The 13,367-nt window shown below is 35.7% G+C and overlaps 1 protein-coding gene across 4 annotated transcripts in view; it reads right to left on the bottom strand.

The window, feature by feature from the left end:
- Nucleotides 1-13,367, bottom strand: part of MSR1 (macrophage scavenger receptor 1) — a 76,006-nt gene that overhangs the window by 4,677 nt on the left and 57,962 nt on the right. For all 4 annotated transcript variants that reach the window (XM_002928609.4, XM_011236450.3, XM_034647483.1 and 1 more), the window contains one exon: nt 10,643-10,831. In XM_002928609.4, coding sequence (XP_002928655.1) covers nt 10,643-10,831 — 189 coding nt within the window. The remainder of the gene's footprint in view (nt 1-10,642; nt 10,832-13,367) is intronic.

Raw genomic sequence — 13,367 nt, 5'->3', positions numbered from 1 at the left:
TTTATTTATTTCATTTTTTAAAAAAGATTTTATTTATTTATTTGAGAGAGAGAGAATGAGCATGGGAGGGGGAGGGTCAGAGGAAGAAGCAGACTCCCTGCTGAACAGGGGGCCTGATGTGGGACTCGATCCTAGGACTCCAGGATCATGACCTGAGCCAAAGGCAGTAGCTTAACCAACTGAGCCACCCAGGTGCCCTGGTTTTGTTTTTAGAAATAAGAAAGGAAATAAGTTTTACTGAGCATAGGTGTATGCCATGATCTGATGGTCTGAGGGCATCTGTATGAGGCATTCTCTGAAACGTTATGATATACTGGAGTTCTTTTCTTAGCTTCCAGGATTTTGCCATTTACATGTGCCTGGTTTACCAAATATATTATTTATTTTTAATTAAACTAAGACTAATACAATCAGCAAAGGACTTACAAACTATCCTGAAAGACCATGGATTATTAATTGCAAACACGGGTAGACAAAAACAAAATGGCAGAGCTAATACTCTTCATCTTGAACTCTTCCTCAGACACGTTAGAAGGGAAAATAGCTGTCTGCAGTAGGCTACCTGGGAGATATTTAGCCAACTAAATATGCAAACTTAACTGCCACTCTCAAGATAAAGACATTATTTTATCAATGAATACAAAAACAAGTGCTTTTTGAAAGGCATCCATGCATGCCAAGAAAAGTTCATTTTAAAAATAGTATTTGGAAATGTTTTTCTGGTATTCTCTAAAGATTTTCTGCATGTATCATATATAAAAGTTCCCCTTTTTTTTACACTTAAGACAGTTAGAAGTGGGACCTTTGAAAAACTTCTAAATGAAACATTGCATTGGGTTTTGTTAAATATATATCATGCAAACCTCCTGATGAGTTTTCAAGAACATTTCATGCCATCAAGAAACAGATGATTTAGCAGTAAACGTCAAGAAACCCCTTAGCAAGACTGGTGGGTGGTAAATAAATATCTTAATCCTGTCAGCATAGTCAATAATACATTTCTTCAATTTGGATCAATATGGCGTTGAAAGGTTCTCTTTTGGTCACAGAGCTATTGAAAACCTATTTAGAAATAACTTCAGCTCAGAAACAGACCTTGTATAGCTATGAAACAGTGTTAGATGAAGACTTTTTTTCCAAAGAGGCATCTATAATGGCATATATAATGACATTACTCTTGCTGACTTTTCAAATATTCTGTGAGTTCAATAAGCAAGAGTTAATGTACATGGCTGACGATGTGCATAATTATATAGTAGTATGTGCATATGTGAAAAAGATTAACAAATATTGGGAATTTTGTAACCACTATGTGGATAACATTTGACCTAACCTTAAAAAATGGACAGAGGTTTTCCATGTATAAAAAAGAAGTTATTCCATATAGTGGGGGCAGCATGAAAAGGCTTAATGTATCACAACAGTCAACGGTATCCTGGCATCTAAAACACAAAGTACATTAATGAGGGAAGAAGGACTCATTGGGAAGGCTGGATAGAAAGCCAGGGCCATGCTTTAAAATATTCAGAATTTTATATTATGTCACCAAAAGAAATGATGCCATCAGAGCTATATTTTAGAAATGTGTGTCTGACAGAAATGTGGAAGATGGATTAAAGAAAAAAATCTGTAAACCAGAAGGTGAGTTAATCTGATGTCTATGAAGAGATCTCTGAAGACTCATATTTTGATTGACTCTTAGAATTAGGTAGGAAATTTGTATTTCCACCTCTAAAATAAATTGTGCATTCACTTGATCTTTAATAATTTGTTCCTTTACTAGAAAGATCCAAATATGGGGCAAAATTACATTTAGGTTTATGTTACCAACGTAATTAGGAACTTTGTATTATTCATTTCATATAATGGTAATTAAATCATTTGTATGGGGAGGGCGCCTGGGTGGCACACTCGTTAAGCGTCTGCCTCTGGCTCAGGGCGTGATCCCAGTGTTCTGGGATCAAGCCCCACATCGGGCTCCTCCCCTGAGACCCTGCTTCTTCCTCTCCCACTCCCCCTGCTTGTGTTCCCTTTCTCGCTGGCTGTCTCTCTCTGTCAAATAAATAATAAAATAAAATCTTTTAAAAAAAATCATTCATATTGAAACAATGTTTCTATTATAAAAGAAAGGTTTTCCTGGGCTGATCAATTAGAAAAGCAGCAACCTGGAGAGCTCAAATATTTTTTGAAATGTCTGTAACAGTATTAAACTCTTTTTGGCTTGAAATTTTAAAGCAGATCAAAAGGAAAAGATTAGGGGAATATAATGTCAAAATCAGAAACCTTACTAGGAATGCTGTTTTTATTTCCAAGTTAGTTTTACTAGGTATAACCCAGTGTCTTTTGTGTTTGTGTGTTTGTATGTGTGAGTGTATTTGTACATGTATGTTTCTTTTTAAATATATAAAGTCTATATAAACTTTTTGGGAGTCCCACAAGGTGACTCAAAAAATACAGGCAAATAATCACAATTGCACAAATGGTGAGGCTCCTTGCGCGTGAATGTAGAAGAGAGCCCAAACAGGGGGACATTTATAAACTGTACTTATTAGATCGATAGACATTTATAAATTATATAAATGAACATAAATAAAACTTTTGGACAAAGCGTGGCTCTGTCATAACGGGAGCACAAGGAGAGTCTGGCTCCCTGGCCTCTGTACCAGGTTACTGTGATGCTTTCCCTCCTCATTTTGTAGATCAGGTCACAGGATTTAGATCTCAGCAGTGCAGAAGTCTTACAACCCAGAAAAGAGAATTAAGGATGAGAATCCTCCCAGTGGCCGGAGCACCAGCAGGGCATCCCCATGGGGGCAGCAGAACATAGATATTATTTAGTCAATTAATGTGCTGACATGTGAACACAGATTCTGAGTAACAGCAGTAAAGGAATTCATGAATGTTAGAATACCAAAGCTGTAGTGATAATAATGAGCATTTAGGCCCACTCTGAGGAATTTATGATACGGCTGAAAACATTCAAAGTACTTTTGACCTGTTATCTCATTGAATCCTCAAATGACCATGGAAAGTTAAGTGCTTTCAAAGTGCCATTTTACTGTTGAGGAAAGGCAAAATCAGGGAGCATAAGTAATTCGGGCCCAAGGTCCTGTAGCTAATACACGATGGGGCCAGCATCCCCACCCCACGTCTGCCTCAAGCCAGGGCCTTTCATCAGTGATTCGTGCAATCCCCTGTGTTCTCAGATTCATTCATTCAACAAATATGCTTTGAGTGCCTACGTGAGTGAACAAAATCAAAATCCATTCGTTCTTGAACTGACTTCCCGGTGAAGGCTTCCGTTTTAGGTAGAGGCAGCAACTGAGGTCACACAGGTCATTAGCAGCAGAGCTGCCACTTGCATCTAGAACCCCCAGCTTCTATTCCAGTGCCTTTTCCACCAACAACACATGCACAGGATCAAGACACTGTGCGATTCACTAAGTCTGGTCTTCAGCTGTGTGGAAAAGATTCACAGGGAACATCCTAGGCCTTTTCACATATGATCTTTAAAATTTACATCTTCTAATACCCCTGGGAAATAATGGCAATTATCTCCATGTCACAGGTAAATAAACTGAGACTCAGAAAAAAATGTATGCTTTTCTCAAAATAACAGAGAATACAGCCAAGCAATAGAACATGGTGACATTTAAAACTTGGTGCTATTCCTTGACTGCACAGAAGCCCAAAGAGAGTTATAAAAATAATTTTCCAAGATTTGTTTTTATTTTTACATTAATACATTCAGGACTTTTGAGCCTAAGGGAAAAATTTATTTAATATGCATTTTCTATCTCATTCCAAATTGTTTTTTTGCATTAAAAATTAATTCAAAGGTAGCATAGAATTCGTAAAATTTTACCTTCATGTAAACCTCAAAGATTAAAAAACAAATTTGTTTTTATTTCTTTACATAATAACTATTACTCAAGGGTGTTTGATGTTGCTGCTTTCATTGTTATTTGCCACTGAACTATCTTTCGGGCTCCTGGGAAACTATGCAAAATTGAGGTGTACCATTTAGATATGTTTTTTTAATTTTCTAATCCTATCTATTTATCCTCCACCTACCAATTTGTCTACCTAACCACGTACACGTCTACGATTCTCTTTACAATCTGGGGGCTGGAGGGGGGGGCAGATTGATTTTGTGTTTCCAAAAGTACACAGCTATCAATGTGTTGTCCACGACCCCTGGAATTTCGTGAGCTTGGTTTGTGATGCCTGAGAATGTGCTTGGTTGATGACACCTTTTCCTCTTAAGCTCTTTTTTAAAAAATAACAGATACTGATATTTACCGAGGATTTGAGATTTTTTAATCTGATCTTCAAGAACTCACCACTTTTCTGGGGAAAAAAAGGGATCATATTTCATACATTAGCTAGAAAGATGGTTTAGTGATGAGATTTGAGATTAGCTGCTATACAGATATGTGAAAAAGCAAAAACCACCATTGGTTAAAAGTCTGAATGAATTTTCATTAAATCTAGTCATGGCTGGGTGATTTGAATCTGTATGACTTTTAAGATTTCTAGTTGGGCAGTGCTTTGTCAACAGCTCCCTCTTCAAGAGAAAAAAACAACAACAACTTTGTTTTATGTTTTTTGTGAGTTTTTTAAAATCAAAGGTAGAAACAGAATGGGAGTCAGAATAGAGGATGGGTAAACTTAGACTACAGTTAAGTGGTTCTGAAGAAGACACTTACTTTCCCTGTTTTAGCATCTAGGCAGAATGAGGAGGTGGGGCTAAACTAGCTGTGAGATTTCATTTACCTTTAAAGTTCTACAATTCTAAGATTTTAAAGAAGCAAGCTCTTTATAAATGAAATTCTTAAGGATAAAGAACTTAGAAGGACATGCTATCGAGTGCAAAGACATAGGTTAAGATGTGACTCTTGACCCCTCCCCCACAACCACCGATAAAGCTGTATAAATTTGGGCAGGTTTTGTGACAGCTCTGTCAAGTTTACTTACAGAAATTTCTCTATGCAAATTGGGGCTATCATGTTTACTCTCACAGGCACTGTGAGCACGAAATGAAATCATATAGTATGCCCTTGATGAACAATACTATTCCATACTTAGTATTGTCTTTGTTACCAGCAGTAACAAAACAGATATGTTAAGAACTCTATGGACTCCAAATCAGGTTCCTGTTAATATTTTAAAACTTCCCGTGTATAGGCAGCAGTCCATAAGAATTTGAGTTCTGACCCATTGATGTACTTTATATCTGGGATTGTTCAGACTCCCATTTGCTGGAGGAGAAGTTCCGAGCTACGGTTATATTTTTGATCTCCTTCAGTGTATTCTTATATTTTTAAAACTTCCACTTAGAAGACTGATTATGAAATATGAAAGGGGTACTAAATAAAAGGTGATATTTAGGCTTAGAATTTTCTTTTGTTTCTGCTTTCAAGTTTGGAGTTGTACCACAAAATCCTGTCAATTTGGAAGATGAGCTAGCCGCTCCAGGTCCAGCTCCCACTCCTGGCCTCAGACCCAGGCTCAGACACACCTGGGACAAATGCCTGGAGTCCCACCATCGTCTGATAAAGCTCATTCATGTTTGCTACCGGGAGGCCGCTGGGACGAGAGACTAGAAAGCCTGAATAGGGTGGAGAAGTGACTCGTTCCCCCTGCCCGGCTCCAGGCCCTGACAAGCACCAGAAACCTCTCAGTGCTTCCTTAATTTTAACCTTTTTTGTCTACTCAGGAAAAAGAAAGAAGATCCCACTGTATGCAAAAGGTGCATCCAAATGAAAGAACCTATTTAAAGGAGTATGCTTTAAGTTTTATTCCTATAAATCATTTTGCTTGCAGCTGCAAAGTAATTGTTCTTAAAGCTAACAAGGATTATCTCTGGTAAATCAGGTTTGCAATTTTAAAACCAGAAAGAAAAAGAAAGGCGGGGAGGGAGAAAACAATGCCCAGAAAATTGTTTTTTCTTTAAGGGGGTAATAACACAAAGGGCATAAATTTAAACTTTTTCTTCTGGTTTCAGTTCCAGTAATAAGGTATAATATAGTGTCGATCTGATTCCTCTTACTTTCCCAAGAAAATGACAAATAATTAACACTGGAACACATCTCATCCTTTCCTCTACTCCTCCACTCATATTTCTAAGTTTCCTTTCCAGTCTCCATTCTGTATTCAGAATTATCTTTTCTTTTCCTCCTCAGTGAAACTATAAATTATGGTGAAGGAGTGAAAAAACAAGGAGGAGTTGAAATAGCTTCACATAAAAAGGTTGTTTGCCATGTCTAACCCCAAATCAGTTTACAAGAGAAGCCCGTTTTTGAAAATACAACATACAATGAAGCAGATCGTTTAATTTACTTCTCCGGTTCTTTTTCTTCTGAACAAATAACCTCAGTTCTATTATGTCTCCCATCTCATCTTGCTTTATTATTTTAAAATTCTCATAATCATTCTTCAAATGTTTTGGTGTGGAACTCTACACAGACAGTTGACACAAGAACAGGTGTGTCTTGAGTAGAGTGAGGACACTGTCCGATTCCCCATATGGGACACTCCTACAGTCACACTTCTATAGAGTAGAAAAGGCACGTGTTATGATGAGTACTGGTTGTTATATGCAACTAATCAATCATTGAACACTACAACAAAAACTTATTATGTACTATATGATGACTAGCTGAACATAAAAAAATTTTTTTTAAATTCTAAATATTGTTAAAATACTAAAAAAAAAAAAAAGAAAAGAAAAGAAAATCACATTCAACTCTGTGACCCTTGGAACATCACTGATGTCTTAGACGATCTAATACTAAACTGACTGTTTCACCTTTCAAAGAGGTTGGCAAATACTCTTGGAATTACACAGTTGGAGCTGTTGCTAACAGTGATCTGTGCCACTATATGGAGCAATGGTAGGAGTCAGGCTTTGTTTTGGGTGCTTTCTATAGGCCATCTCATTTAAGATTCAGAGTAAATCTTATGGGTTGGTGTTATTATTCCTATTTTATTGGGAAAAAATGGAATCTCTGAGACATAAATAGCAGAGCTAACGTTTCATCTCCTACGCCCTTAGTTACAAAATTATTAGTCTTTCCAACTCATTCTAGTAGGCACTCAAAAATGTGAAAGGAAAAACCAAATTCAGACATACCTGGTTGTTTCATTACAATAAAACTCTAGTATAATTTATAGAAACACGATCTACCACAAATACACAGCCTCACTAAAAATGGCCCCTCATCTTAGAGAAGTAGTCAGTAATCTGAAGAAAACTTGAGAGAATTGTCTCCATACAGCCAAATAAATAATTTCACATGAGATGAAACTCTATTGTTTCATTACTTATTTAAATGGAAAACATTTTCTTGCCAATAGTTCAGAATACTTATTTCTGTCTTTTCTTATCAGTACTTGAGATCTGAAATCCCTAGAGATACAAACAGGAATGAATAAAGGCTGTAGGGAAAAGAATATTTTACTTGTGAGATGAGGTCTTAATGTTAATGCAAGCTTAAGACAATCATCTCCAACTTGTTTTTACCACCTATGTTTGGAACACAATGGAAAACAGCTGTGTGTACCCCGATGTTTACAGCAACATCATCAACAATAGCCAAATTATGGAAAGAGCCCAAATGTCCATCAACTGATGAATGGATAAAGAAGATGTGGTATATATACATATACACAATGGAATATTACTCAGCCATCAAAAAATGAAATCTTGCCATTTGCAATGACGTGGATGGAACTAGAGGGTATTATGTTAAGCAAAATAAGTCAGCCAGACAAAGACAAATACCATATGATTTCACTCATATGTAGATTTTAAGAAACCAAACAGATGAACATAGGGAAAGGGGGAAAAAAGAGAGAGAGGCAAACCATAAGAGATTCTTTTTTTTTTTTTTAAAGATTTTATTTATTTATTCGACAGAGATAGAGACAGCCAGTGAGAGAGGGAACACAAAGGGGGAGTGGGAGAGGAAGAAGCAGGCTCATAGCAGAGGAGCCTGATGTGGGGCTTGATCCCGTAACGCCGGGATCACGCCCTGAGCCGAAGGCAGACGCTTAACCGCTGTGCTACCCAGGTGCCCCAGAGACTCTTAACTATAGAGAACAAACAGGGTTGACGGAGGGAGGTGGGTGGGGACAGGCTAAATGGGTAATGAGCTTTAAGGAGGGCACTTGTTGGGATGAGCACGGGGTGGTTATATGTAAGTGATGAATTACTAAATTCTACTCCTGAAACTAATATTACGCTATACGTTAACTAACTAGAATTTAAACAAAAATTTGAAACAACACTATGTTTGTTTCCTTCCATAGATCATATTTTTCCAAACCTTATTAGTTTCCCCTGAATTAAGGTACATTTGCTACTGCTATTGCTCTGAATTTGGTTTTCCCTTTGTAATAAATGAAGGGTTTACTTCAAGATATAAGAGATTAATAAACTGCAATACAGGGTTTGTTTTGTAAAGATACAAAATTAACTGTCAACTCTTTGCGTAATGTAAGCTAAAAAATTAGTCATCTTAATGAAAGGTATTTTAGGATAGTTTTCTCTTTTTTGATTGAGTTATTTAGCTAGCCCATGTTGATTAAATTATCTGAACAAATGGCAAACTACAGTTCACTTTGTCAACATAGGCACATCCTAATAAATCATCCACTTGTTGTTATTCCTAAAACTGAAGAATTTTAGCCACCTACCAGGTGAGTAAGTCACCATCGATGAAAATTGTATGCCGTTTATTAGCAACATGGCTCTCCACTTCATAGATGCTAACAGTCATGTGAAATGTTTTAGATGATTAAGTATTTAAAATAAATGGCCTTTCATGCTGTGGGTCTTGGTTCCCACAGAAATAAATTCTCTCCCCATACAACACTGTGGAAACTCAGATTGGCAGCTTGGTCTCGCTAAATGATTGAGTGATTCATCTGATTCTCTACTAACCAAGTAGTTGGGGATTTTTAAATTTTGTTTTCTTCTTCTCTGGGAAAAAAAAAAAAGTCTGGCTTATTGACATTTAAAACCTTTTGCTTTGTATAGGTGCAAGAACGATTTTAATCCCATACTTTTCAACCTGGCAAGAAAGTTCTGAAAATGTAGTACAGATGGAACATATAGAAATTCCAAGCATCTATTTGGTTGTAGCAAATTATAGATCTTTTCTATTTCCTTTGTTTCTTCTATTCAAACCTATAAGGCACAAATAAAAAAATTGGGGCTAGGCACCATCACCACTCTATTTTGTCTTATCTTACTCCTTCATAAGAGACTAAATAATATTTCTGACTTCTGAAGACTTTGAAACCTGGATCTCTGCTTTAATTTACCTCTTAAATCTGATATAGTGAATTCATTTAGGTCAAGGAATAAAGATTTAACTATGAATTCTCATTAGTACTATTCACGTGTTTTGCACAATGCTGACCCAGAGTCACAGCATAACATTACTTCATATCTTTTACAAATTTGAGAAGTCTATCTTATACTGTTGTAGTTTTTTGATATGATTTGACACATTCCCCTATTTATCACTATAGACAAAATAGCAGCATCACCAGATAATCTTATCTCTATGATTTTGTACACAATTTCTTCTTGCCCGTATCTGTCTAAAATAACACTTATAAAATCAAGAGGGCCTTTTTTTTTTTTTTTTTTTTTTTGGTCAACAACAACTTCAGAGAAGCCAATTATTTATTTATCAGATTTGGATGGTAGAATAAATAAGTAAAAAATATTGACTTTAAAAGTCTGATTTATATGCTTACTTTTTTCTAATCTCTTTGTCATTTATGCTTGAAGTACTCATATGTTTAATTATACATAAAGCCTGTTGTAAGGTACCCATTCAGAAAAAAAAAAATGAGACAGTAAAATGTCACGAGTATATATGCAAATCTTTTGTCCTCTGCAGATTTTCTTCCCAGCTCTCTAATACGTTTATAGACTAGGTCACTGAGCCATCCAGGTAAAAATACACAAACATGCATCCAACAAAAGAATTACTCAATGTTTTATCAACCTCAAATAGAGGGGGAAGTACTTCACCTTCCTCTTCCCTTATTTCTCCTCATGTCTTCAAGGATTTGGAGAAATCATAAGTGGTAGGTATGGAGACCCCATGTAATTGCTTCTTTCTCTTTCATGGTTCCTCACTGTCCTTTCAGAATACAGGTGCTCTGTCACAGACCAAGGAAGCTCTCATTCTAGGGGGGTATGACCGGGAGGTCAGTGCACAAGCTGATGCCCTCCTCTCCAGTTACACAGAAGAGAGAATATGTGTGAGCCATGAGACTGCTCAGATGCCCACAAGACCCAGATCCATCAAGTGAGCCTCCCAGGATTGTCTGTAGTTCATTTGTCCCTATTTCTCCTGTTCCACTTTACCAATCACTGTTTTCCTCTATGCTAGTGTTCTCCAACTAGCCAGATGAGTCTAAATAAAATCTAAACATTAAAGATTGCCTGACAGCATATGCCATTTATTTTTTATATCTTTCTTTTCATTTCTACTTTCTAGGAAAGGCCATTCAAAAAACTCCTACGTAGGATTTTTCTTCCTATCTTGTATGTTCCTGCCACTACTTTATTCTGTGTATTAGAGAATGTCTGCATTTCATTTTATATATTTTTAATTACCTTGTCCAAAGTAAGCTCCTTTATGTACAGTTTGAACACCATGGTATCCCAAACTCCTACAGATGACCTGTCCGCCTCGTAGTTCCCAGTGGTCATCACAGACTGTGCCCCACTGGCCATTGTGGAAAATCTCCACTCTGCCCTCATGAGGAACTTTACCACCAACCAGTCGTACTGTCTTAAACGGAGCTGTAACAAAAACAAGCAGGGGTTAATTATATATAAATATTGTTTTATAATGCTTAAAAAATTACCACATTTTTTTCCCAGTAAGTTCGACTATTGAAATAAATATTAAACTTTCTAGCACCACCTGTTGGTAAAGAGTTTAATTACAAGCATGGCATCAGTCAAAACTGAAGAGTAAAATCTATTCTGTTTCAACATTTATGAGTTACATATACAATTTACATTAGTTACAGATAGGAGAACACTTCAAAGATGATGTTCCAATGACTTTAAAATTCAACAGCTACAAGTTTATGTCCTATAGACTTTTCATACTATTTCGAAAAATTTATATAACAAATTGATTCATTATTTTCTTGCCACAATAACTGGAACACATAATCCAGTGACTTTTTGATATAGCAGGTTGAGAAGAAGATATTTTATAATATTATAAATACAAAAATAGATGACCAAACATCCTATCTTTTCCCAAGAGAATCAAAATAACCATAGTGATCATACTTATTATTTTGGATATTTTGAGAAATCACTACAGCAACAAACTTGGTGAAGAAATTTACAAAGTTTGTAATTACAAAAATAATTTTGTTTTTCAGTGTTTAATCAAATTGGTATATATGATAAACTTTCATAAGATTTTGATCATGTGTAGGTTTAAATATGAAATGACTCCTATTTTTAAAAAAAATATATATTATGAACCTAGAGACAGAAGAATAAAAGTGTGTAATTAACATTAACAAGTCACTTGGAGAATCAAAATTTCCTTAACCTGTATTATTCTAGTAAGTTTTTGATTAAAAATCATTTGACTGAAGAACAGAATGAAAGTCAGAGACAGAAAATATTTCTAAAAATTTAGCTAGTGCTAAAAAAAAGCAATATTCTCTAATAATCATAAAAGCCAATGAACAAGTGCAGTTCTATTTAAATATATCTTTTTAAATATAAGTTTGAGAAACACTGTAGTTTAAAAAGGCAAGATACAACTTTCAACAAAAATATCCCTCCAATGTGAAAATGGAGTATTAGGAAATGAGTTTACAAAACTCAATTAATTCAACAGATATTCAATAACATTTTTTTTCTAGTTGGAATAAATTTTGTTGAAACCATAATCTAGTAAAAAAGAATATCAGCCATTTCCTATGACAAAACTGACTGACTGAACTACTCAGAAACATAAAAAGCTAACATGTTAATATGTGGTATTACAATTATAATTATTTTCTTGGTTCTTCCAAAATAGAATTCAGTGCTAAACACTGAATTAATGTAATCATGCCGAAGTGCATAAGCCATTCCTCACTTAATAAATAGGAGTATACAACATTCTTAAAGGGAAAATAATTGGCTATTACAGTATTCAAAATTTCAATTACCAAGTAAAATACCCATGTGACCCAATCCTTCACTATAATTGACTAAGAAAATGGGAAATAATCATCCAGGAGTGGATTGTTTAAAGTTTTAAAATATTAGAGTCAGGTAGTATTAACTAGTGCCATCCCCAAACGTTTGTTTTTACAGAAGTCAAATATAGCCAACCATAATATATTAATCATGACGCTGTGACAAAACACACATCATATTCAAACATCTGATTCTATGAGCTTGATGGTCTTATCACCCAAATAAGCGAATGAAAGCATTCTCACTGTGCATTAAGATGACTTGTGTCTCCTGGGGCAGTTCTCAAACGTTAGTATCTGTCTCAGTCTGTTCGTGCTCTGTAACAGAATACCACAGACTGGCTGGCTTACACAACAGACGTTTATTTCTCACAGTTCTAGAGCCTGGAAGTCCAAGACCAAGGTGGTGGCAGATTTGTTGGCCAGCTTCTTGGCTTGTAGACAGTGTTAATGCATTTCTGGAGTAAGACGGGGAGCCATTCCTTGTTGAAGGTGAGTTTTGAGCAAAGACAGTAAGTCTAGACCATAAATGATATTTTAGTAACCTTGGTGTATTTATGCAATACTAACTGTACTGTGTTGAGATGTGTGTTCTTTTCTAGATCTGTGACTGCAGAGAATACCTAAAGCAAAAAACTAAGGGTCAGATAATCTGGACTTTAGTTCTGCCTCTCACACGGTTTCTGTGACCTTATTAAACCATGTAATCACTGTAAGACCAAATTTTTCAACCGTTAAAAAGAGAAAATGGTTATCTGCTGTGAGTTACGTGTTCTCAGTTAATGTACGAAAATTTGTGCCAGGCATTTTCCTGGGTTCTAGGAATTATTTGAATAAAACATATATCCTGCCTTTAGGATTTCTGAGGTCATTGTGAAAATTAGAAGAAATAGTGCATTCTTTATTTTTATTTATTTATTTTAAAAGTTTATTTAAGTAATCTCTACAATCCAACATGGGATTTGAACTCACCACCCTGAAAGCAAGAGCTACCTGCTTTTCTGACTGAGCCAGCCAGGCACCCTGAAATAGTGCCTTCTTTAAAATGGTGTATAAATATAAGTTCTTATTTTTACAAATTTAAAACATTTTGAGGTTTACATTTTGCGATGAAAGCACCA

This window comes from Ailuropoda melanoleuca, chromosome 18 (assembly GCF_002007445.2).
Source record: "Ailuropoda melanoleuca isolate Jingjing chromosome 18, ASM200744v2, whole genome shotgun sequence".
Taxonomy (NCBI): domain Eukaryota; kingdom Metazoa; phylum Chordata; class Mammalia; order Carnivora; family Ursidae; genus Ailuropoda; species Ailuropoda melanoleuca.
This window is presented reverse-complemented; position numbering and strand designations above follow the sequence as displayed.